Source organism: Triplophysa dalaica, chromosome 18, assembly GCF_015846415.1.
Source record: "Triplophysa dalaica isolate WHDGS20190420 chromosome 18, ASM1584641v1, whole genome shotgun sequence".
Classification (NCBI taxonomy): Eukaryota; Metazoa; Chordata; class Actinopteri; order Cypriniformes; family Nemacheilidae; genus Triplophysa; species Triplophysa dalaica.
The window spans coordinates 20139717-20165105 of NC_079559.1; the positions used below are offsets into that span (position 1 = coordinate 20139717).

Genomic DNA, 25389 nt, shown 5'->3' on the forward strand with positions numbered 1-25389 from the left:
TTTCCCAGAGCTTAAAAGAGAAACTCTTTTGATTTAAAGAAGCAGTTGTGTGGTTTGCCTTGGACATGGATTGAAATATAGTGCGAGGGCCCAGTGTCCCCCTGTGTCAGGGAAACAACTTGTTATTCTTCTCTGAAACGAAACACAGTTTGGAGGCCTAAACCTGCTTTTAATTTTTACATATAAAGGTTTCACATTGAGTGTGGCAAGACATGCATGAAATTTAGACTATGGAGTAGTCCGTTTTTTTAATTTCCTCTGCAAATTTTGTGCAGGTTTTGCCAATTCCAGGTGTAATATTTTGACAAACCCTTCAGAGAGTCAAATCAACATCATGTCTCATCTTGATTTGTAATGTCAATTGCGAAGATCCTGACTTTTTGTTGAAGGGCACGTCCGAAAGCCTGCCAAAATGCAGTGTTTTGCCATGAAACAGGAAGTTGTTGTAACTTGGACAATAAAATCCGGTCTGCCCCAAACTTCACATGTTTGATAAGAGTACTTACCTGACAACATCTACATGGCAATATTCAGTTACAGTAATAGCTCCCCCTGCAGGAACAGGAAATGTCTGTTTGCTTTTAAATCGCTCTTTCAACTGCGATGTCATCCATTGATCTGTCTGCGGACCTTTCCCTCGTTTGTGTTCTGCAGAAAAAGAAACTTTCCCTTTAAGTCACTGCTCAGAGAATTTATGTGATTATTGTTTTATTGTGAGTTTGAAGCAGGATGGTATGTGTATTCTTAATATATTTCATGTTAAAATGATTAAATCTCACGAATGCTATAATTGCAATATGAACAGTACACACGGTATACAAAATAAAATACAGCCCACATAACATTGTTAACATTATGTTTTTTGCTTTGTAGGTAAGACCTACCTTCCTTGTCACAGTGAGCTTCAGGGTGTGGATTACAGCTTCCTGTTTGTGAAGGATTTCCTGAAATTGGAATTGTGTGGGACTATTAGAGATAGGCACATATAAGGGTATGTGAAAGTTTGTGCATGGTTTTAGTATTTTAAATCAAATTAGGCAGTTAAGGCATTATTTTAAAGCAAGTCAGGCATGTGCTTTTATTCAGAAAAAAATAGTTTGTTCATTTGCGTCATCAAGCCAGCAGTTGTTTAACTCATTTCTTAGTAACAACGGCGCAGGAGAAGGCGGGAAAATGCATAACATTGCTCGCTTCACTTTTATATATTTCTGCTTTTGAACTGTTGGTTAAGTGCTAGTGTGAAACTGCCCTTAAACACTCGCACACAAGGTTTTGTCTTGCTATGTCATGATACACAAATGAATGAAATGAAGTACAAATGAAGTACTTTTTGTAATTTATTATTATATTAACCTAATCACAGCCATGTTGATATAGAGCACTATCACACTCCTACTGCAGCGATATTGCATTCTTATTTCATATGTTTTAAGTAAACTGTTGATGTTTATAAATGTTAAAAATTTTAACAAAATGACTTAAAAACTCAAGTATGTACCGAACCGAGAATTTTGCGTTCCGTCACAACCCTAATTTAACACAATCCTGTATTGTTGTATATTTGTTTTCATGTCACTGGAAGCAGAAATGCCTGTGGTATGTGTGTCTGCATTTTGTTTTTGTTTTATACAGTTCGATGTCTTTCTTTCATTTCAAACATATTAATGGAATTGTGGTTGCCTAGGTAACTATTATGGGAGCCCAACCCATCCAGCCAGGCCTTCAGTAGGACAGTGATTGCCCGTGATGCTCTGTGTGACAGTTTCACTGCTTCCCAGAATTCTACATCTAAGCACACCAAATTCCACAATTGCATGCACAATGCAGGAGTAGCGCATGCAGATCTGCAGGAGGATGCAGTCATCACCACAGGCATGAATAACACTTTTACAGGTGTGTTTGTGGTTTTTATGGAATTTCTTAGTGGATGATGTGTGTGGAGGTTGATCTTTGTGTAAAGCATTGGCAGGAGTGTGTGTATGTTTGTGTGCGTGCGAATGTGTGTAGCTTTGGCTGTAGTTACATGATACATTTTATTTTCTACAAATAAGGTTGTCCACGCCAGTAAAATTGGCTAAATAAGGTACACCAGCGTGAGGTGTTTTGTATGCAAAACCCAAAAGCGAGTTAACATTTTAGCACTTCTGCTTCCATGGTTCCAAAGTCAATGGTTTTTGTGAATGGGTTTTTGGTTTAACGCCCTAAAATAAGGTCTGTGGTTAACAAAGCCTCTTAATATTGTCACGTTGCTAAAAGCAACAAGTTGCTAAACTACAAGTGACTACATCCTTTGGTGGCGACATTAAACGTCATCATCATGCATATAAATCTCACAAATAATGCTACATTAAAAATGTGGATGGAGATTCATTCACAATGTAATTACTTGCCAGTTTTGAGTCAAGTTTGAAAAAGTTGTCGGAGGTTTGGTGGTGCTGACGTTGACGTTGATATCGAGTTAATTTCTAATGGTTATCTTGCTAGACAAACCAATTCTTATTCACAAAGTGTATTTTTGTAATCTTCCAAAAGTCTATTGGAAAAATATTGGAAATATATGATTTTGACGGAAGTACTTCATCGCTTTCTACTAATAATAATAGAATCGGTTGTGGCTTGTTGCTTATCGCCTTCGCAGTGGCTGTGGACACAAAATACGCTTTAATATAGTCACCTTTTCTAGTATGTTGTGACATCAAGTAGGATCTGGTATGGACACTGCGTTACTTGAAAAAGCATTTGCATTTGTGTATGTTAACTTATATCTTTTATTAGGCTGCTGTGGGTACATTTGATGCAGTCAATGAAGCAGCTGAGGTGGTTGGTTTGAATAGATTGCAGTTGTTGCATTAGCATGCTACTTGTGTTCAAGCTTACTGAAGGCTGTCTGAATCACAGTTACAGGCAACAGGCCAACACCACAAAGACTTGGTTTAAAATCTAAACTTATGTGTCTATGGAAGTCTCTGTTCCAAACCCGGTGAGCTGCCTACATTGCTATTTTTTTAGATATCTTGTTTTCAAAGTTTTAGGCCAAAATAATTTGTATCCTTCTAAACATAGATTATTTGATTAAAAACAAATGAGTGATGGGCTATTTAGACATTACATCAAGAAGCTTGTGTACATACATCCCTAGTGGTCACTATATGTTAAAAAGGCAAAATATATAATATTTTGCATAATTTTTTTTACATTTGCAATTCAAACCCTGGACATGGTACGCTCATCGTGCCATGGCATTGCCTTTCAATATCATTGTGTCCGGAGTACCTTTTGTTTCTGCTTTAACTGAGAGAGATTTTTAAAAGCAGTACTGTCAAGTCGCTCTGGCGACACCTTTTCAGACTGGAAGTAGTTACACATACCCCATAGCAAATCTTTCATGATAAAATGCATATTAAAGGGATAACAGAGGCAAAACTCGCCTTCAAGGCATCCTTAATGTGTATATGTCAGAGTTATAATACCATTTATCCTTTTTCTTCCAGGCATTCGAATGGGAGTGAACTGTGGATGAGATTTTTAAGCTTTTTGTTTTGCTGTCTCGTCTGCACTGCCATCGTCACAGGTCATCCTCTTGTGCAATCTTGAAATAAAAAGGATAAATGGTAGTGGTGTGAAAGAAGAAAGTCATGTAGATCTAGGATGTCTTGAGGGCTTTACCCGGGTTTACCCGTACAATAATGGTACAATCCAGCATAACGTCTTGGTTACGTCTGTAACCTCAGTTCCCTGATGGAGGGAACGAGACGTTGTGTTGAGAACGACAGATGGGGTTCGCCCTTGAGAACCAATCAACTCTGACTACTATAGAAAAGGCCAATGAAATTTGGTGAATGAAATTTGCATGCCGGTCTCCGCCCCCGGATGTCCGGTATAAAAGGAAGCCGGCGTGCAGCATTCATTTACCTCTTGTTCTGAAGAGCCTGAGGGCCTCTCACGACTGCAGCAGAATACGATACGTGTTTGTGCATAAGGGACACAACGTCTCGTTCCCTCCATCAGGGAACTGAGGTTACATACGTAACAAAGATGTTCCCTTTCTGTCGGTCTGTCGACGATGTGTCGAGAACGACAGATGGGGTTACCTATGGAAAACGCCACAACGCTGTATCGCGCCACAATCTCTTGCGAAGCGACGGTAACAGGTCTGGGCGTGTCCGCTCAAAGCTTTCGCAAAACTGTAACCTTCCAGTGTGGTGGTCGGGTGGTTCCAGCGCTTTCTTGGTGAAAGATGGATACATCTGGAGGTCCACCTGGGGAAGCTCATGGGTTACCAGGAGTGGGAACCATTCTCATGAGGATACATCAGACGGAACACCCCACGGAGGGAGTGTTACTGACGTCTGGTAGAACTAAGTCCGGTTAGAGCTATCTGTGATAGTTCATATGGTATACCGGCCTAAGGAGGAAGGCTGCTCTGCCCAGCCAACCCCCAGGGGGTGCTTGCTTAGTGATGGATGGAATGCCTGTTTTTAACCAGTGTATGGGTAAGAAGAAAGGTTGGTGAGACACCTGTTCTTAGCCATATGTTTGGGTAAGAAGAGAGGTAGATAGCACACTGACCCAACCTACTGGAGGGTGGAAAGGTGCTTTCGCAGGCATGCGCCCCCCCGGATGCCAGTCCTACATGTCGCCACGGAGGACGTGGGCTGACACCGGGTTTATACGAAGGTTGTTAACCCTTGCGAAGGTGTTTGGGCGTAGCCCAACCCGCAGCACTACAGATGTCTGCTAGAGAGGTGCTTCTGGCCAGTGCCCAGGAGGTGGCTATACCCCGTGTGGAGTAAGCTCTCACTGCCAATGGGCATGGGAGATTCTGAGATCGGTATGCCGTCGTAATGGCATCCACGACCCAGTGCGCCAGCCTCTGCTTGGAGACAGCCTTCCCCTTCTGCTGTCCTCCAACACAGACAAGGAGCCAGTGCAGGCGGGTGTTCGTCCAACGGCCTGCTACTGCGTGCCAGTTACACGCTGCACCGTACCCCTCCAGGGAGGCGTCCGTCATCTCCACGAAGTGCCTCGTAACCTGCCCGACGGGGTCCCCCGCATTGATAAAAGTCATGGAAGACCAAGGGGTTAGGGTGCGTTGGCAGAAGGGCGTCATCACCATGCACCTGCTGCCGCTGTGCCACGCTGTCCTCGGAACTCGACTCTGTAGTCAGTGTTGAAGCTGTCTCATGTGCATCAACCCTGATTACCCCCGCAGAGGACGTCATGTGTCCCAGGAGCCTCTGAAATTGTTTCAGGGCGACCACTGGCTGCCTGAAGTGTCCAGGCAGTTCAACACCAACTGGGCGCGTTCTGCGGATAGTCGTGCCGTCATGGTGACAGAGTTTAGTTCCATACCGAGAAAGAGGATGCTCTGTACTGGGGAGAGCTTGCTCTTCTCTCAGTTGACCTGTAATCCCAACCGGTCCCTTTGTGTACACAACAGATCTCGCGAGTGTGCAAAGATGAGCCAGTCATCGAGATAGTTTAGTACCCGCACACCTTCCTCCCCTCAGGGAGATAGGGCGGCTTCCACGATCTTCGTGAAGACCGTGGGGACAGGGACAGACCGAAAGGAAGAACAGGTCGATTGCCACGAAACCAATCCTGAAACCTGATAGATGTCTGGATGCGCCTCTGCTTGAGCATCCTGAACGGCAGTTTGTGAAGGTGCTTTGTTCAGGGTACGCAGACCTGTGGGGTGGGACCCGCCGTCTTTCTTGGGAACGATGAAGTGCAGGCTATAACCCACTTAACATCTTGGTTTTGAGGGACGAACTCAATACCTGTTTCGCCAGAAGGGTGGTGACCTCTACCCGAAGTATGGAGGCGTCCCTGCTGGATAGAGTATTTAAGACGGACCGCCCTTATTAGCCACCGAGACAGTGTGGGCAGCTATCGAGCTCCAAGGGACTGTGACAGGGGGACCAAGGGGACGGTCCGCTTCATCATTCCCACGAGGGGTGGTTCGTCGGCTGGCGGAGCTTACCATATGTCGCGGGGGTTCCCCGGAGGGAAGGTTGGCTCCGCCTTTTTGCCTGCCTGGCGGGACAGCTGCATGCACTGTAGGTTTGAGAATGGTGGCAGCTGTCGTGTGTGTACGACCCTACACCTCGCCAGGGCGTGATGTCGGGTTGCCGGGCACAGTCCAGTGGAGTGTGCGATCGGCTGCAAGTACACCCGGGGAGAACAGAAAAACTCTGAGTAAGTGGGCGCCAGGCCCTGAAAAGGGTCCAGCTTTGGTGACGATGCAGGAGCCGTCCCGTACCTGTGGGGGCACAGGAACCGGAGCCGATGTCGAAGGGGTCCTGGGCTGCCGGGAAGCAGACGTCACGCGGGATCTCGGAGGCCTCTAGGCAGCCGAGTCGCGGCGCAGTAAAATTTGGCTACTTGCCACTGTCTGCTTCTTCACCGTCAAAAACTGCTGAGCGAAGTCCTCGACGGTTACTAACAACCCACCCTGCGAGACGGGTGCATCAAGAAAGCGGACTTTCTTGGTGTCACTCTTCTGCGCAAGGTACAGCCGGGGGTATCTCTCCTGGACCACTACCGTGGACATCGCCCGACCCAGGCGATGACATAGCCTTTGGCTGCCCTACCATCGAGGGAAGTGAGGGAGCCGGAGCTGGTTTGACTGGAGCGGGCTGTGAGTGGAGCGCTCCAAGTTTTACACAGCTTCTCATGCACCTCCGGGGAAAAAAATGGCACCCGGGGTGGACGCAGTTTGCACCACGCTCCGACTGCAGGAACCACGTATCCCCGGGTTAGCATGGCTGACATTACTTCTGCTTCCTCCTGAGCTCGACCCCCACATCATTTCCGAGTGCGTGCCTGAGGATCCGGACGGGAATGTTCAGAAGAGTGAATCGGGGTGCGATCGGCCCGTGAGCACTTGGCTGGCGGGTTTACGTTCGCAGAGGTCCCCACATCACTAACTCTGCTAACACAGGCGGATTACGGGCCGTAGCCACCGATGTCAGAGACCGGCATGCAAATTTCATTCTCCAAATTTCATTGGCCTTTTCTATAGTAGTCGAGTTGATTGGTTCTCAAGGGCGAACCCCATCTGTCGTTCTCGACACAACGTCGAGAGACCAACAGAAAGGGAACGTATGGATATAAGTGTTATGATATTCTGGTATACATATGGGTATTTTCTCTTTTTCTTTTGTTGTTTGATTTACTGTATACCCATCAGGTCGCCGTCGCCACGTGTGTGATGTGTGAAGATGGCAAAGCAGGATTTGACTGACTGTTTGCCAAAACATTACAGTTTATGTGTCATGTTTGTTTGACTTTGTATCAGGGCATCATTTAAAGCTGTTGCCTGTTATTTGCAGAGTTGTTTGGTTAGTTTTAACGTGGGTTATGCTTTGGCACTGCTCCGCTGTGCAGATAAATCTGGTCATGGTGGTTGTTGATGACGGCATTAGAGTGAATCTGACATTTTACATCAACATGACAGGAAGTAATGGCCTACTAGTGTTGTCAAAAGTCGGGTCCATATTGGTACCAAAAGTTACCACAGAGTACAGCTTCAACCCAGAACTGTGCGTTAGTGTATTATTGTAGAGACTGTTGGATCGGTTGGTGATAGAACGGTCCGTTCCAAATGTCTCGCACCATCACGTGGATGGAAATATGCATGTGGAAATGATATGCAGATGACATTAAGCATAAAACTAGTCGTTGTTAACTCCCTATCTGGTTAGATTGGGGAGTCTTTCACTGACTGGGTTACATTTACACTTTTTCATTACATACCCCAGATGGTTGCTGTTTAAAACTTTACAGGAAAAACACCTCCATTATCCAGTATCAGAAAACACAAAGAGAATACAAAAGAATAAGTTAGAGAAGAGAGTCATTAAAAGAGAAAGTTCTAGAGAGACAAAGGGGGAAACAGAGAGTGGAGGAAGAAAAAATAAGGCAGAATAAGAAATGGAAGCAAATCCAGAGACAATAAAGAAAGTGAAGACAGACTCAACCTTTGGAAACACCTCCAGATAGACCATCAAATGACTTCAAATTCATGTTTGCGTCTCCACTGTCAGATATGTAAACTCTGTTAAGTCTCTGTCACCTCCACCAGATTCATATTTTGATCGTATTTCATTGTGATATTTTACATTTGTTCAGGAGTTAGTGACATGTGAAAATGTAATGTCTGCATTGAGAATGTGTTATGAAATGTTTAAAACATCTTGATTGCTGTTAAAGATAAAGTTAATATTATATTTCACAGTGTCATATAGCACGCAAGAGTGTATTCTATAAAGTGCAGATATTATGCTTATGTGTGTTCAAATGTGCCATTACAAGGCAAACATTTGATTATTTCTGATGGAGCTTTTGAAGGTAGTTGTCTATGTAGACCGAAAGACTGCGTGAGGAATGTATGTATTTGTTTGCATCTTGGATTGTGTTTGCCCAGAGACATAAATATCCTTTGTTGTCTTTTCCCACATCCTCCTTTATTTTTACCCAGATTTCTTAGCACATAGTTTTCCCCCTCTCCTCTTTTGTGCACAGAAGACTCCAGTCGCCTGGACGCACACAACGTGGTGAGAGAAAATGTCTGCGCCTATGTGCTGAGCAACATGGCTGCGTCCCCTACAGCCAATCCTAATAACCCCCCTGGGCTGCTTCCAGACGAACACCCCCTTGGACAGCTACCGGACAACTGGGAGATGGCCTATACAGAGAGTGGAGAAATATACTTTATAGAGTAAGAAACATGTTACGTCCTACATGATACTGATAGTATAACTATGCTGGTATAAGAAATAGTTTTAATTGATAAACTTTTAAATTCAAATAATTTCACATTTTATCTCCAAATTAATGTAGAATCAACACATTTCTTTAACAGCATCATTTTATGAATGAAAGCCAACATTCCAATTTTACAACTGATGTCTTTATTAAATATATTATTTTTCTCTACTAATCAAAAAATTTAAATAAGTGTGCCCTAGACAGCTAGGAAATAGGGTTGCGCGGTGTACCGGTAGCATCACGATGCTAAAGCTTCAAAATTCCATGCGATGTCGCTCTGTTTTTTAAACGGTAGAATCATAGTGCCATCAGTAATGTTGCATGTGTGCGCATTAACGTTCATTTGAACACTTTCATCTGTCTTTTTGAGGTGTTTCTCTCCTCAATGATTCCGTGTTTTGAACGACTGGGATGAGATAATGAGTCATTCATCAAGAAACTTGCTTCGTTCTTGAATGAATCAACTGTTTTGAACAAGTTGGTTGAATGATTCACTGACACAAAAAAATTGCCGCCACCTACTAGCCGTTTTAGCCACATTTAAAGTAACCCTAACATTTTCCTTTATAACCATTGCTATGAATGCAAATCTGTTTTTGTTCGTTCAAGCAGAAAGAGAAGTTAATTCTGGTGATTAGAATGCAACATTTAGCCCATGTTCACACCAGATGTGACCGCTGTCGCGTTGAGCCGTGTTCCACAGCCGGCCTAAATTTCTGCACGTTAAAAAATAAACCCGACCTCACGATGTGTCATTTACACACTGCCTACGATATTTTCGTCCGTCATGAAAAGCTTCGGAATGGGTTCGGTTTTCTGCGTTTAGCGCATCCGTAGCAAGCATTTTGAGATGCGTTTTGACAATCCAGAGACACCAAACGAGCGCCAAATACGTAAAACCGCTGACGATTTTGTGGGTTTTAGCAAAATTTGCCTTTGCGCCAATAATATTAGAGTTGAGTTAAGGTAGGACTTAGCTACCTCTTAAAACGTTAGATTACCTGCTTTTTTCATACAGATTTGCTATTATATAAGAATAGTCAGTTTCGATTTATGGGTAAGCTATTGCTTTACTGTAAATTGCTATTTTTACAGCCATAATACAAAGACAACCTCATGGATAGACCCTCGATGTATGGAGAAACAGTCGAAGCCACTGGAGGAGTGTGAAGATGATGGTAAGACATTTTGGCCTGTCATTGTTAAGACATGTTGTTTAATTCATGCATACTTATTAGTTTTGTTTTTAATGTTGTTCTGCTTCCACCACTTTACTGATCTGTTTTTTCTTTGCCATTCTGTTACTGTAAACTCCATTTGCTTTTAGATTTGTACTTAGTATGTATGTATTTTATATGTATTTTATGTATAAGCACATAACTAGCCAGGAACACAGTTCAGTTAACATTTAAATATAACATTCAGCAATATTTTGGCACTATTTGCACAGAATAATCAAAGTGTCGTTCATAATGTACTTTAACAAGAATAAAAACAAATTCTGCAACCTGTACTTGGTTCTGCCTGTTGTTTAAAAATACCAATGGTGACATTTCACAACATCTCGTCTCAGGAAATCAATTTCCAAAACTGATTTTCCCAAGAATATTGTCCCAATGTGTACTGTCGTGTGATCCAGAGTCCTTACCAGAGCCCGGACCTGTACACGATATTCTGATTCGCCACCTAGGGAGCTCACTGAGACAAACCCATAGAGATTCTTCAATTGTCACTTTTTCTGGCAAACACCAGATTCACCTGATATTAAAAATGCCTCTTTTTTCCGTCTTGTCTTTCTTGCTTCTTTTTGAGAAGAGGGTGTTCACACAGAAGAACTAGACAACGATCATGGTATGTTTCATATCTCACCTGTTCAAGTTTTGTTTATTAACCATATGAGCATTGGAATGTGTGTGTCAAAGTATGTAGTCATAGATTATTTAAATTATTGCTAATTGACGTCACTAAGTCTAAGCACTTTATTTACCTTTTTCAAATGTCAGCAAGCAAATGAATAATATCATGCTATCTTGGAGCACCCATCACTAGCACACCCATAGCTTAAATAAAAAGTTTTACAAAGCTACATTATGTAGGTAATATGCTCATAACTGTGTTGTAAGATTACCTTCAACCAAAAATTTGTGGGAACACATATTAAAAACAAGCGACTGATACAATACAAACAATTTCTTTTTGATTATTTGATTAGTTATTTGATTTTTGATATCTCTCAATTGTCCCCTGTCTGTGTCAGAACTGCCTCCTGGCTGGGAGAAGATCGAAGACCCAATGTATGGAGTATATTATGTTGAGTAAGTGTCCAAATCAAGTAATTCTTATCGATCTGGTCTGACAACAAAAATTCTTATGACATGCATTTGATCAGTTAGATTTACTATAATACATGTTGTACTATTTGATTATTTTTATCTATAGCAACATAATTCAATATTATTACATGAAATCAAGATTATTGTTAAAACAATTAATGCTGAATCACTATTTAATTATGTATTCAATATATAGCGTTTGTCTAGAATAGGTTGTTGATGTTAAAGTATAATCATCACAATTGAATTATTGTTGGAACAGATTAGTTAGATTGAGCATCCAGAACAAATCACTGACTCTCTCTGTCTTCTCAGTCATGTTAATCGTAAGACTCAGTATGAGAATCCATTGCTGGAGGCCCGACGTAAGAACCAACTCGAAACCCAACCGTCACCTGAAGGTGGACGCTACATCAGAGGTGTGTACCATTTCACTTACTGTATACACTGGTTTTTATACTTTGTGATGTTGACATAGCATCTATAATTTTAAATAGCATTTAAAATGTATAAATGAAGCCATTTGGTGTACATATTTGTCATTTATCATTGTGTATAGACATTTTTGCAAGATGTATACAATATGCACTCCCTGGAGCACACATATTTATTTAAGTCTTAAAGATGTTATTTTTAACATTTTGATTCTGTCCTAAATGTTCTTGCGTTTGTATTTGTGTTTAAACGTTTGTGTTGTGTGAAAAAAGTGCATTGGATCAGTGTTGTTTACATCTTGAAAATGGCCTATATGTAACCTTTCAGTTTACCACCAGACATGTATAAAATTTCTTAATTGTACAGTGATTATGTATGAAAGTCCTTAAAGGTTCAATTTTGGCTCCTGTTAGTTCCACACATGACAACAACAAAAGGCTATCCCATTTTGCGAAGTTAAATTCCCTGTGGTTTTCACAGCCATGGCAGTGTTGTGGCATTTTAGCAAACTGTGAGTTCTGTCAAAGGACTGCTTATAGCTGTGTGTAAGCATATTATCAAATTATAAACACATCTTAATCTATCATTTAAATTTACGTCAGAAAAGACTGATGTATGGTTATGTTCAAAAAGCAATATCGCAGATCATAGACATACCTGTGGGATATTTCACTGTTTAATTTGCATCCAGTGTGTAAAGTCCTTGAGTCAGCTTGTAATATTTCGGCCATCTGTAACTGAAATCAGATATGTCCACCAACAGTAGCCACTATTAAAATACATGTATTAAGCATTTACTACCTTTCTATGCAATGTGCCATGTATACTTGCGTTGCCTGTTAAAGTGCCTGTTTTTATTAATAACTTTGGGAAGGGCTGGCCCATTGCTAAAATGCATCTTTATTTTGTAGGCTAGTTGGTACTGTACTTAATGCCAAAAAAAATTGATTTCTAGGTTAAAACTAAGTTTAAAAGTTAATCTTTTTATAAAATGAAAAATCACAGTACTATTCATTCCATTAGGCTATGTTCACATTTGACTTCTTTTTATAAGCTGTCAGCGTCTGTTTTACATTTTAATCCTATGCACGGGGAGCCACAGAGAACATACATATAGACAGCTACTGGTGCAGCTGTTATTATAGCAAGAAAAGATGCCCTCAGCTGCTATATGTAACCACAACGCTGCAAGATTTTTTTTTGAAAAAGCCATTGTCAACTTTTCCTTGTCAAATGTGAACATAGCCTTAGGGTTGAAATTATGTTGACAAATCTCAAAATCACCACAAGGTCAAATTGATAACGGTGATTAACTGATTAAAATAACAGCATAAAGCAAGTGGTATTTCCCAGAAAAATATGACTTTATTACAGTCACATTCTTAGTACAATAAAGCTTGTAGACAAGTAAAGCATCACAGCAAGTTTTCAATTTATTTTGTTAGAATGGATTGAGGAGCACTCATCTGCTGGAGCTGTGATTGGCTCTTATGTGCCAAGTCACCTGGAAACATACAGAGATCCTCAGACCAGCCAACCCGCTCCAGGCCAGGGCCCCAAGCGTGAGAATTTATATATTGTCCTTTTTGTTTCGACGTCCAATCACAGAAATACTCAATATTTCTATTTATTTAATACTTTTAATGATACTATTGAATAACTCTTTAATAAAATAATATTTCATAAAAAATGTGTGTGTATGATTACAATATTGTGGTGACCAATTGTGACTAGCATTTGCCATAATGTAAAATGAATATTTAACACAGTAATAATGCATATTTTAAATGCAAAAGCTTAGCGGTAGGTTGACAGAATAAGATAAACAGTTAGTACAGTATAAAATCCATTACGTCTATGGAAAGTAAAACGTTATGTGTGTGTGTTTTCAGGAAGTAAACCATTCTTCACCCGTAATCCAGCTGAACTGAAAGGGATATTCATGAGTACTAAATTGCTGAAGAGCCGGCGTGGATTTGGCTTTACTGTAGTAGGTGGAGATGAACCTGACGAGTTTTTACAGATCAAAAGTCTTGTGCTAGATGGACCTGCTGCTGCGGATGGCAAAATGGAAACAGGTTAGTGTATTCTCCAAGTGTCAACCTTCTGGCAAACCTCGAGAAATCAACAAGGAAGTGACTTAAACTGCAATTCATCGACTGACCGCTAGAGACTGGCTTCAATAGACAGCAGAATCTCATTGAACTTTAGAGCAGAAAAACATGTATACAGCCTGGTACAAAAAATGATTTAAAACTATATAGTAGTGCTGGGCAATATACCGGTTCATATCGAATACTGTGTGTATTTTTATTATGATATGAATTTTTAATATACCGCATTATCAGTGTATGGGGTCCCTTTTCACTTTTGCACTGTGTCCGACCATTCATCCAGAATGCATCTTTTAAAGCTTTCTTGTTTCGTAAGGCTGCGTCTTTGTGTCCTCTGGAGGTATCATCCTCTAAAGGATACCGTAAATGAAGGATTCTCAACTTAGAATTAAACAAGACATCCTTCGTACGACATACTGGCAGAAAAGGAAACAGGAAGTACCACGTTGCTATGACAACATGTTGCACTTGCACACCTGTCAAATTAATTAAGATGATTTCTAAATGATGTTAAGAGGAAAAAGCCTCTTTGCCCATTTTCGTTTATTAGGGAGTGATGCGCTGCTAAGAAGCTCCACAACCCTTAAAGCTTCAAAACAGCTCCTCAGAAACCTAGGGGGACGTCACAGACACCACATCCATGTTTTATACAGTCTATGATATCCTCCAAGCTTATAAATATCTAGGTTATTAGAAAAGAATACATAATCAACGATACATAATACATCAAAACGCCTCGTTCTTTAAAATAATAACTAAAGCGCAAAAGACACAACATTTGAACAGCCACTATGGGTCAGTTTCATATGGTCATAGTCAAATATTATTATGGTACTTTTAAGATCATTTTGATAGAAACACATAAACAGACACGTGTTTAAAAAACTGCATAGCTGTTTGTATGAATGAAAGCCATTTTCCAACACTTTCTCCCTATAAGTGGGAAACTACAGTTTTCACAACTAACACATTTTCACTAATGTGATAATATAAGCAGGAAACACAACACATAGTGTGGTTGTCAGGAATACTGCCCCTAATGTGTGTGCATTTTTTTCTTTCAGGTGATGTTATTGTCAGTGTGAATGACACAATAGTGTTGGGATACACTCATGCCCAGGTGGTGAAGATTTTTCAGTCCATTCCGATCGGCTCCATGGTCCAGCTGGAGCTGTGCCGCGGCTACCCTCTGCCCTTTGACCCTAATGACCCCAATACCAGCCTGGTCACCTCTGTGGCCATTCTTGATAAAGAACCAATTATAGTCAATGGTCAGGAGGGGTTTGATCACATCCCTGGCATGGCTGTTCAGATGGCAACTGGTGCCACTGGCATGACCTCCAGTGAACCTTCCGTTTACAGCACTGGGTCAGAAAGCGCTCTTTTAGTTGCAGGTGATAGCTGCCTCAATTATGGTAATGATGTGGTGACTCTGGCATCGTCTATAGCTACACAACCTGAACTGATAACAGTTCACATTGAAAAGGGGGATAAAGGCTTTGGATTTACAATCGCTGATAGTCTTGCTGGTGAAGGACAAAAGGTCAAGCAGATCGTGGATTACCCACGATGCCGAGGGCTAAAGGAAGGAGACATTCTGGTAGAAGTGAACAAGAGGAACGTTCAGGGAATGAGTCACAACCAGGTGGTGGATTTTCTCAGCAAATTCGGACAAGGAGGGGAAGTTAACATGCTGGTGCAAAGAGGTAAGCAGTTGTGTTTCTAATAAGACTGCAGTGGTACACAAAAGGCACATTTATTGAATTTGTAGTTTAGATAATGATTTGTTTTAAAAACACAACACAACTTTATCTTCGAACTGGACTCAGTTATTTTAAAGATTAATTTTGTGATTTTTAAGGTCCTACTTTGGTTTATGGAGTGTCCAACAAGATTATGTACATACACAGTGTAAAAACACTTAAATTTTTTAATATTTGGCAGTTAGTGTCACCTTACTTCTGACTCTCAAATGAATCATTCGGCGACTCATCTGTCAAATCCCCTCCTTTCTGTCAGCCTACTCTGATCTGATTGGTCAGATGGTCTAGTCTACTCTGATTGGTCTGCCGCGTGCAGTGTCGCAAATGGAACGTAGGCAGGTATTACACAGACTGACGCAAATCCGACCCGGAGCTGAAATTAGAACGACAGACGACTCAATTACGTGATTCAGAGTCGACTCATTTTATCCCAAACCAATAACTTTATCATTTGTTCACTTTCGGCTTTACAACTCGGGAGGCTGCTCACATTCACACACAGCAACATTACTGCTTGAAATATAATTTTAAAGACAGTTACTCTTTAAACTTCAGAACTGGAACCTTCACAATAACAGATGATGTTCTTATCATATCATCCTGGAGACTTGCTGTCCTGCCTGTATCCTCCTCTGACCTCCTATTGACCTGGGTCACGCTTTCCAAATGTCACATTCTGCTCACCAGCATCTGTGACAACCGCACAACATTTCCCATAATCCATCCTGGGATCCCACCTGCACTTAACTCCTAATTAAGCCACATATCATCACTCTCCCTTATTAACTCCAATTAAGTCCGCAACACACACTAACAAGCTGTCTGGTTTCGTCTTTGATTATGACTGACGAAGCTGTCATGAAAGAGGAGGCAGGAGTGAAAAACAGACTTTATTACACCACAAGATAAAGGCAGTTCAATGGGGACAAGGACTGGCTCAACCAGCAGCAGCGTCGGGTCCAGGGAAGGGTCAGCAGGAGGCGGGTAGATGAGGCAGTGGCAGACCGGCTCCCATCAACGGCAGCGGGGGGGTGTTGACAAGATGGCGGCGGAGGCTGCAAGCCTCGGCGGAGATGAGATGACTCAAAAAGAGGGTATTATCCCTCTGGGGGGAGAGTTGACTCACGATATGAGTAGTAAACTCACTGGGGGGAGAGCCGCCGAGGTGTCTGACAGACAGGGAGTCCAACTAAGCACAACTACACGAAATAAGACAAGGTTAGGCAATGAGCACTAAGAGACATATCACACCGGTCTGACACTGTGAAATAGAAACACAGGGAATATAAGGGGCAGAAAATCAGAACACAAACAAAGAAGAGAAGTGGAGAGGGAGAAAACAATGACCAAACCCATGTGAGAACAGTGAATAGGGTAACAAGCGGGCGGGGTCACAACACGAGGACAAGAAGGCACATGGCTGGCTGTCAAACAAAGCCATGTGCTCACCACAAAACATCAAGGCACACGAACCATGACAAAACCACTTTGGGGGACTGTTTGAGTTGTCTAAACTAAAAACACCTTGCACTGACTTATCTTTAAAAACATCAGTGCCATTGTTTCGTCTCAAAATGCACACAAGTAATATATTTGGTAAGGCATGTTTGTAAAACTATGTAAATGTCCTAATTTAACTACAGCCAGGTCCTGATTTAACCAAATCCCTGTCCATGAAACCACTCCAGTATGCTACATAATGTACTTGTGAATACAATATTCTATTATATATATTAATGTTATTATGTTACAAGCATATTGTAATGGCATCTAGTGTCTGATGGATGTGTGCAAACGTGCCTGAAGTCTCTCTGATGTAAAGACACTGTTAGGACAGAATGTGTATATGTCAAAGAACAGGTGAATGTTTCCATGGCAGTCGCAGAAAATGGGCTGGTGTGGAACACACACTCACACACACACAGCTGGGTGTAACAGCATCTGAGCCACTCTCACCCAGCTCATCACAGTACACAGGAGGAAAACCATCTGTACCAACTTCATCTGGAAAAACTAACAAATGTTCAGATGTTTATACTGCGGTGTGAGGCTGATGATAATTATTCTGTCTGTCTGTCGCTCTCTCACACACAGGAGTCCTGCAGCCCAAAAGAAGTCCCAAAGTGCTGGTAAGACAACTTTTTCTGCCTCTGATCAACACACTTTCGTTGACTAGTCACCCCTGTAGGGCTCTCATGTCTTGTACTTTTGAAATGTAATGTTTATATACTTTTAAAGTCCCACTGCATCTGATCATGTAACACTTAAAACTCATCTTTGAGCTTAAAAAAAGCACATGTAGACCTGTGATAATAATCACCCTTACCTAATGTACCATACACATCATCTCCGCCCCCACTCAATCGCACCAGCTCAGACCATTGATATGATATAAGTTAGAAGGGATACAGCTACGGCTAAAATCTTGTGAAACTTATGTTTGGGGGTAGCTCATCCAACAAGATTTTGTGAGATTTTGACCGTTGTTGTGTTCCTTCTACCTACAACCCATTACTTTATTTCCAGTTTATTTGAAGTCTTCAAAAAGAGATATCTATTGAAGAAAATAACTTCCTTCCTTTTTTTGTGTACGTCGAGCGTTGCGACTTGGCCGATGTCGTTTCTGCTCAAAAAGTTATACCACTCACTAACTAAACTGGAAGAAAAAAAATTCCATCAGACCTCCACTTTAAATTGTACTCAAAGCTATTGTATGAATAGGTTAATACTGCAGAAAAGAATATGGATCAATAATCATACTTAATGGTATCTAAATCACCATTTAGAGATTTTGGGTGAGCTGTTTCTTCACTTAAAAACATGTCATCTCTCTGTTTCAGCAGTTGGAAAGGAAAGATAGTCAGGGAAGCTCTCAGCACAGCGTGTGCAGTCGTCGCAGCACTCACACAAACTCACCTGGACACCCAGTGGCTATCATGTCCAAAGAGATGCTGACAGCTCCTCCACCCGTTCCTCCACCCCCAAACCAGCCACTACCTGTGCTGCCCCCCTTTGACCCTCCAGCAGCCAATGGGACGCTCCAGAAAAAACCAGACCCTTTCAAAATCTGGGCTCAGTCCAGGAGCATGTACGAGAGTCGCAGTAAGTATTAAGATCTACAGATCTGACACCTTATTGAGTACATATATTTGCTGTGACAAGTAGTTGTAGTAAAAACATGTAAGCAACGGAATAGTAATCTTAAATCACTAAATTGGTTACACTTAAACTAGTCCATATGACACCGGGTGGGTTAGGTGGGTCTTTGGTAGCAGCACTATAATGTAAGGAAAACCGATTCATATTTTGTGCTTATTTAGCCAAGATGAGGGGGTTAGAATTTAACTATGTTAAGATAAGAAATATAATCTATATATATTGTGAAGCTGACTAAACAAATTACAAATATTTATTTGTCAAATATGATCATTTGATCTGGCAAACTAACTACTACTCATGTCCTAACCAGATGCGTTGCGTGATATACACCCGTCATGTATCACAGTCAACGCTTGTCTACAAATGATGACTTGGCCAATATTTTATGTTTCAAATAAAGTATTATGAATATAGTCATGAACTCACTACCTACAGTGACACTCAAAACTTTTCCATCACATCTAATATTACAACAACAGCATTTTAGTTATGTAGTTTATTTAATAGCATGTCACACTTTCTCTACAGTACAGTGTACTTACAGTGTACTTACTCATCAAAATACCATATATACATGAAGAACGTGACTGTTACATAAAGTGCTACCTATTAATGGGATATGTAAGCGATAGCTTGGCTTCTAGAGGGAGGAGGATGCTATCGTTTTAGTATGTGACCATGTGCATGCAGGCCAGTCTCATGCCAGATTGTCCCACAATGCCAATTCCCAGTCCAGTCTGTTAAGTGGTTCATGCTGAGTAACAGGGGAGGTCCAAATCTTTTAAATGAGCTGTTTACCACAGTTTGACCCGAGCAGACCAGTTAAACATGCATGCTAAGCAGCAATGATGAACAATATGTTGTTACTTGGCTGAGAGTCAGCGTGAGATGTGATTGGGCCAAGAAGCTGTGGTTGGATCTGCTGTGGTTGATTTTCCATATGCAAATCAAGAATTAAGATAAATAAACAGAAAAAGCAAGTATTTTCTGTCAAATAGATGTACTGTACTCGACTTGCTGTATAATCAGTATTAAACATTTTTAGAGAGCAAGAATGGGCAATTATGATACGTTAAAATAGACTTACACTTATGAACTACTTATTTAATATATCAATGAATTTTATTATAAATATATAGAATTTTAGGACATAGCACCATTTAAACCTGGATTGTGACAATTTCATTCCAGTGACTGGTAAATTTCAACAAAATCAAACCTAAGGAATGACAAGAGAAACATTGCTCATTTATGGGCTGATCCCAAAATACCTGTAAAACATTTGTATTGATTTAAGTAATGTAGATTCATTATTTTTTGCACCATTCCAGATCTCCAAACATTGCATATTGTTGTTGTTATTATGACCAGTTTGTGCTCTTTCAATTTTCTGCAAATAATAATAAATAAATAATAAAAAAAATGTTTTATTTGGAATTTGGGCGAAAGATTGTAACTAGTTTGCAAAATGAACAAAAATAAGTTTGAAGTGGTCTCTTAATTTTTTTCTTAGACAGTAAGATGTATGTTATTTGCAGTTAATCACTATAATAAATTGTTTGTTATACTTTAGTAGTAACCGAAGTCGCTACACCAAAAATATATTTAAAAAACTGTGGGATAGTCTTATAAATAATAAAATATTTTTTATATATTTTTAGAGCTCTGGTTTGCTCACTTATGTTACTACTTCCATATACTCTCTTGGTCGAGCACTCATTTTAGATTGATGTGAGTGTTCTTGTCCGCTCTTTGTTTTACTTTAGTGCCAGAATCTCAAGAACAGGACGTTTTCCTGTGGAGGAAAGACACAGGCTTTGGTTTTAGGATCCTGGGGGGAAGCGAACCTGGAGAACCGGTAAGTCTGATAACACACACAAATCCTTCTAACCACAAATATTAAAATATAACTTTTAGGTTAACTTTTGACTTTAAATGTGTTAAGTTATTACATTATTAATTATTTCATTAATTCTGTTGCTTCATCTGCCATTTTAGAGCAGGGACTGCTTTTACCCAGCAATTTTTAATGAAAAAAATAAATACTTGGCTACATACAGTTTTGTTTGCTTTTACATTCAAATTTTAACTCTTGTGCATTGATAAAAAAGCTTAGTCTGAGAATGGACAGAAATGTCCATATCCAAAAATGGTCATAAAAATATTATATATCCATATTTTTCACACTTACAATTACTTCAGAATCAGTTCTTATCATAACCATTCATTTTTACAATTTAACCCTATTATTTTAAAATTCTTTTATTTTGAGCAGTGTAAGACTTTCTAAATAAAATCAAACTTTTGTTCAAAATGGACAAAAATTTCATCATTCAAAAATCCTCATAAAATGATAATGTGTTAAAAAATGTATTTTACCTTTAATTTTTTTAACCAGATCCTTTCCAGATAAAAACTACCGAACATTCATTCATTTTCAGTGTTTTAACCTAGTTTGTTTACAAAATGCCACATCTATTATGCCTTTATGGTAATCACTGTACTGAGGGGCTTCTGAACTTCTACATGTAAATCCAGCTCAACTTTTATCTCAGTTAAAAATAACTATTCAAAATGAATAATAATAATGCAAACAAGGGATAAAAAAACATGTTTGAATAAAAAAAGTATTGTCAAATCTAAGGAGTTGGATTAGCTGTAAAATATGATGTCTTTCTTTCAAACTGTATACATACACACCAAAAATGTTCAGTGCACACATACAACCCACTCTTTGACATCTATACTAACACATAAACACAGTTATAGCTGTATCTTTTGGTTTGCCTGCAGTGTTGTTTAATACAGCAGACACAGAAATACTGAAATGCTCCATAGACTAAAATGGAGAAAAATAGCATAAGCAAAAGGTAAATAGCACACATTTGAAAATGTAAAATTTTCTTGAAATTTATATATTTCCGTAATTTTGAAACCTTTGCCAACATAATCAAAGGATTTCTCAATGGAATGTATGATAAATGACTGCATGGCAAACAGTTAATACATTTATGTTTTAATGGGTTTCAATGAGGACATTTTTGTGAGTGTAACAATTGTATGTACCTAGTTTAAAAACCATTAACCAACCAGAACGACAAAGAAAACTAAGTTGAAATGGACAAAACAGCGCACAAAGGTTAAATACACAGTATATGATTGTTTGTACATATGAACATAAACATGCAAAAACAAACATAAACAAACAGAAACTGTTTAACGGTCTAACTCCACAATTCAGTGCACAGTTCTAAGTCATGCATCAGAAATGCATTTCTAATATTTCTAATATGTTTAGAAACAATTTTGCGGATTTGCCTACACATAGACTTTAGGGGCCCGGATGATGCTATTGTTATGGCACATTTTTGCTTAAAATGATTAATGAATTTCAATTTTTTGGTGAGCTATTTAAGTTCTAGTTAGCCGGCTGGATAGCAGTTTCACATTCTAACAGAGTTCTGAGGGCCACTGGTTCATTTTGAATCTTCATCCTCCAGATCTACATAGGGCACATAGTTAAGTATGGGGCAGCAGATGAGGATGGCCGTCTTCGGTCTGGCGATGAACTTATCTGTGTGGATGGCACTGCTGTGGTGGGCAAATCCCACCAACTGGTGGTTCAACTCATGCAACAAGCGGCTAAACAAGGACATGTCAACCTTACTGTTCGACGCAAAACTGGTTATGGAGGTAAACTATTTATTTTGTTTTCATCCACACTAGACTTTGTTTATTTTTAAAATTGATTTCATTATTTATTAGTTAATGTTTAGTAGTATATCCCCTGTTCCCTGTTTATCTCTGATACTCACATAAGGTGCTATTTATATGGGCCATTTGGGTAAATAACAAAACATTTGATTTGCACTTTCACAATGTACTAAAATCGATTCAAAATACACAATTCGTCACTTTCTGTTATGAAAGATACCTGTTTTTAAACACTGTGGTCATATGGTAAGGGGATATTGTGAAATATTTTAAATAAATATATTAATAAAACAATAATAAATGTTGTATTTTTTGTAATATTGCAAAATAAATGGACACATTTGATTATTTGTTAAGTAATTTATTTAATTAAATAATTGCCTAATAATTATGTATAATAATTATTTTATTTCAAGTACTTTAGTCGTGCAAAGAAACCACTGTATGTTTATTACATAAATACCAGGAAGAAATATAGTTAATAATTAATCATCATTAAAGAGATTGGTAAAGTTAAATCAGCATAGCCTTTCTGAATGAATCCTTAGTTTATTATTTTAAAATGCATCCGCAATCTTATTGCCTATATGTAATGTGAAAACATCTGCATCTTAATAAATCAATAATGTACGCTAATTGATTCACCTTATATGTAATACCAGCAGGTGACTTTACAACTGAAATCCCTAACCCTGACTACTACTAATCATAACTTCTTTAAAATAAAAAAGTTTTATGTGAAGCTTAAAAAACTTGAATAATACGATTAATAATTCCCAACACAATTCCCAAATGTTAAGGGCAGACTGAACATATTTATTTAATTTTTGGCCTAAATACCTTAATTGAAATAAAAATAAGTTTTATACACACTGTGTTTTTATAGGGTATAAGGGTGAGGTTGATATACCACCATCACCCACATCATCTCACCACAGCAGCACTCAGGCGCCGTCACTTACAGAGGAGAAAAGGACACCACAGGGCAGCCAGAATTCACTCAACACCGTTAGCTCAGGGTCTGGAAGCACAAGTGGCATTGGCAGTGGAGGGGGAGGTGGCAGTGGAAGCACCGTAGTGGCCATGGCTCCCACCACTCTACAGCCCTATGATGTTGAGATTAAGCGTGGAGAGAATGAAGGTTTCGGCTTCGTCATTGTGTCGTCTGTGTCACGGACTGATCCAGGGACTACGCTTGGTAAGACTTTCAGTGTTCTTTCAGTACGCTATCATTTTAAAATGTCCAAGGGCAAAAAAGGCCAGAAACATACTTTAATGCAGATTTGAATATTTGGCCGTTACTTTGTAAGTCCAGTAAAAAACTCAATACTAAAGGGGAAAGTTAATATGTATGTTTCATAAAATTGGATTTGTTTTATTCATATACATCCACAGTTTAACTTAAAGTGACATTTGAGTTAAAACTTTGGGAAGCTTCATAAAACAGGACACAGCCCCCCCCCCTTAGATTTAGGCTGCGCTCCGTGCATAGTTTATTCTGTTGATTCACCCCTCAGATTTAGGCTGCGCTCCGTGCATAGTTTTTTCTGTTGATTCACCCCTCAGATTTAGGCTGCGCTCCGTGCATAGTTTATTCTGTTGATTCACCCCTCAGATTTAGGCTGCGCTCCGTGCATAGTTTTTTCTGTTGATTCACCCCTCAGATTTAGGCTGCGCTCCGTGCATAGTTTATTCTGTTGATTCACCCCTCAGATTTAGGCTGCGCTCTGTGCATAGTTTATTCTGTTGATTCACCCCTCAGATTTAGGCTGCGCTCCGTGCATAGTTTATTCTGTTGATTCACCCCTCAGATTTAGGCTGCGCTCCGTGCATAGTTTATTCTGTTGATTCACCCCTCAGATTTAGGCTGCGCTCCGTGCATAGTTTATTCTGTTGCTTCGTTTTGTCAGTAGTTGAACTAAAAATTCATTTGAACTATTTCTCGACCTTGAACCCCAATAGCTTAGCGAAGAATTGTTTTTAACTTCAGTTTCCAATTCAGGAATTGTACTTTTGATTTCATTCATGTTTGGCAAGTTTAGTGCTTGCTGTTATTTGAAATGAAGTTCTTTCATACAATCATACTCTTTAACTCAGTCAACTCTGTACGTTTGGGCTTATGTTTATCATTTCATCTTTCTTTATCTCATAATTCTGTCTCTTTTTGGGTCTTTTCTTGCTCTGATGTATGATACACATACACACGCCTGTGATCATTCAGCCGGAAACACATGTGTGGCCATGCCTCATAAAATAGGTCGGATCATTGACAGCAGTCCTGCGGACCGCTGTGGAAAGCTGAAGGTGGGTGATCGTATCCTGGCAGTCAACAGCTGCTCCATCACCAACAAATCCCACTCAGACATTGTAAATCTGATCAAAGAGGCCGGCAACACTGTAATGTTGCGCATCATACCTGGAGACGGTGAGTTAATTGTTAACATTTAAAGTGAACCGAGCACTGTCTTGACCATGTATGGAAGTTGTAAGAAAGCTTACAAGCATGTAAGAATGCTATTCAAATAATACCATTGCATGACAGTTTTTCAGGCATGGAAATGTGGCGTTACGATTTTTACCACAGTTTTTTGTATATACTTATTAAACCAAATAAAGTGGTCTGTTTAAGTATTATTTGTATTTTTCTCTGACTGGACAGAGATGTCAAACTCCTCTTTACTGACAAATGCAGAGAAAATTGCCACCATCACCACAGCACACTCACCTCAGAGCAACACTGGGCTTCGGTAAGATTCACACACACCCAATTAAATACAATTTCATTAAATATTGTGGACTGTTCTTTGATTTTATCCAAGGGAATCTGTACAGGAAGTCAAAAATAGTTTTTATTTTTTGTATTAGAATCTCTACATTTTTTTCTAGTTGATTCACATGTAACCTGGATTCACATGTATTTTGTGCTTTATTGGCATTGATATAGTTTGACCTTATCCAATTATATTTCAAACAGGAACAGCAAACCAAAACAAGCCCAGATCCAACCAGCAACCTTTAATCAGGTACAAGATTGAACATTTTATCTTTAAAAGTTGAATAATGTAAATATTTTCTCCTTGATTTGTGTTTAGAAGAATA

The 25389-nt window shown here is 39.7% G+C and overlaps 1 protein-coding gene across 10 annotated transcripts in view; it reads left to right on the top strand.

Moving 5' to 3' along the window:
• The first annotated feature begins 871 nt into the window (after nucleotides 1-871).
• The window catches only part of magi1a (membrane associated guanylate kinase, WW and PDZ domain containing 1a), a 35463-nt gene continuing 10945 nt past the window's right edge, over nucleotides 872-25389 (top strand). For 3 of the 10 annotated variants that reach the window (XM_056772884.1, XM_056772889.1, XM_056772890.1), the window contains exons 1-18: nucleotides 872-991; nucleotides 1685-1893; nucleotides 8527-8722; nucleotides 9868-9950; nucleotides 10585-10623; nucleotides 11030-11087; nucleotides 11421-11524; nucleotides 12986-13102; nucleotides 13433-13618; nucleotides 14719-15360; nucleotides 17512-17546; nucleotides 18258-18519; nucleotides 20343-20434; nucleotides 22077-22269; nucleotides 23177-23488; nucleotides 24512-24715; nucleotides 24950-25037; nucleotides 25265-25313. In XM_056772884.1, coding sequence (XP_056628862.1) covers nucleotides 1815-1893; nucleotides 8527-8722; nucleotides 9868-9950; nucleotides 10585-10623; nucleotides 11030-11087; nucleotides 11421-11524; nucleotides 12986-13102; nucleotides 13433-13618; nucleotides 14719-15360; nucleotides 17512-17546; nucleotides 18258-18519; nucleotides 20343-20434; nucleotides 22077-22269; nucleotides 23177-23488; nucleotides 24512-24715; nucleotides 24950-25037; nucleotides 25265-25313 — 2739 coding nt within the window. In that variant the 5' untranslated portion in view covers nucleotides 872-991; nucleotides 1685-1814. Of the gene's footprint in view, nucleotides 992-1684; nucleotides 1894-8482; nucleotides 8723-9867; nucleotides 9951-10584; nucleotides 10624-11029; nucleotides 11088-11420; nucleotides 11525-12985; nucleotides 13103-13432; nucleotides 13619-14718; nucleotides 15361-17511; nucleotides 17547-18257; nucleotides 18520-20342; nucleotides 20435-22076; nucleotides 22270-23176; nucleotides 23489-24511; nucleotides 24716-24949; nucleotides 25038-25264; nucleotides 25314-25389 lie in introns of all 10 variants that reach the window. The other 7 variants (XM_056772888.1, XM_056772887.1, XM_056772886.1 and 4 more) reach the window with 7 other exon arrangements.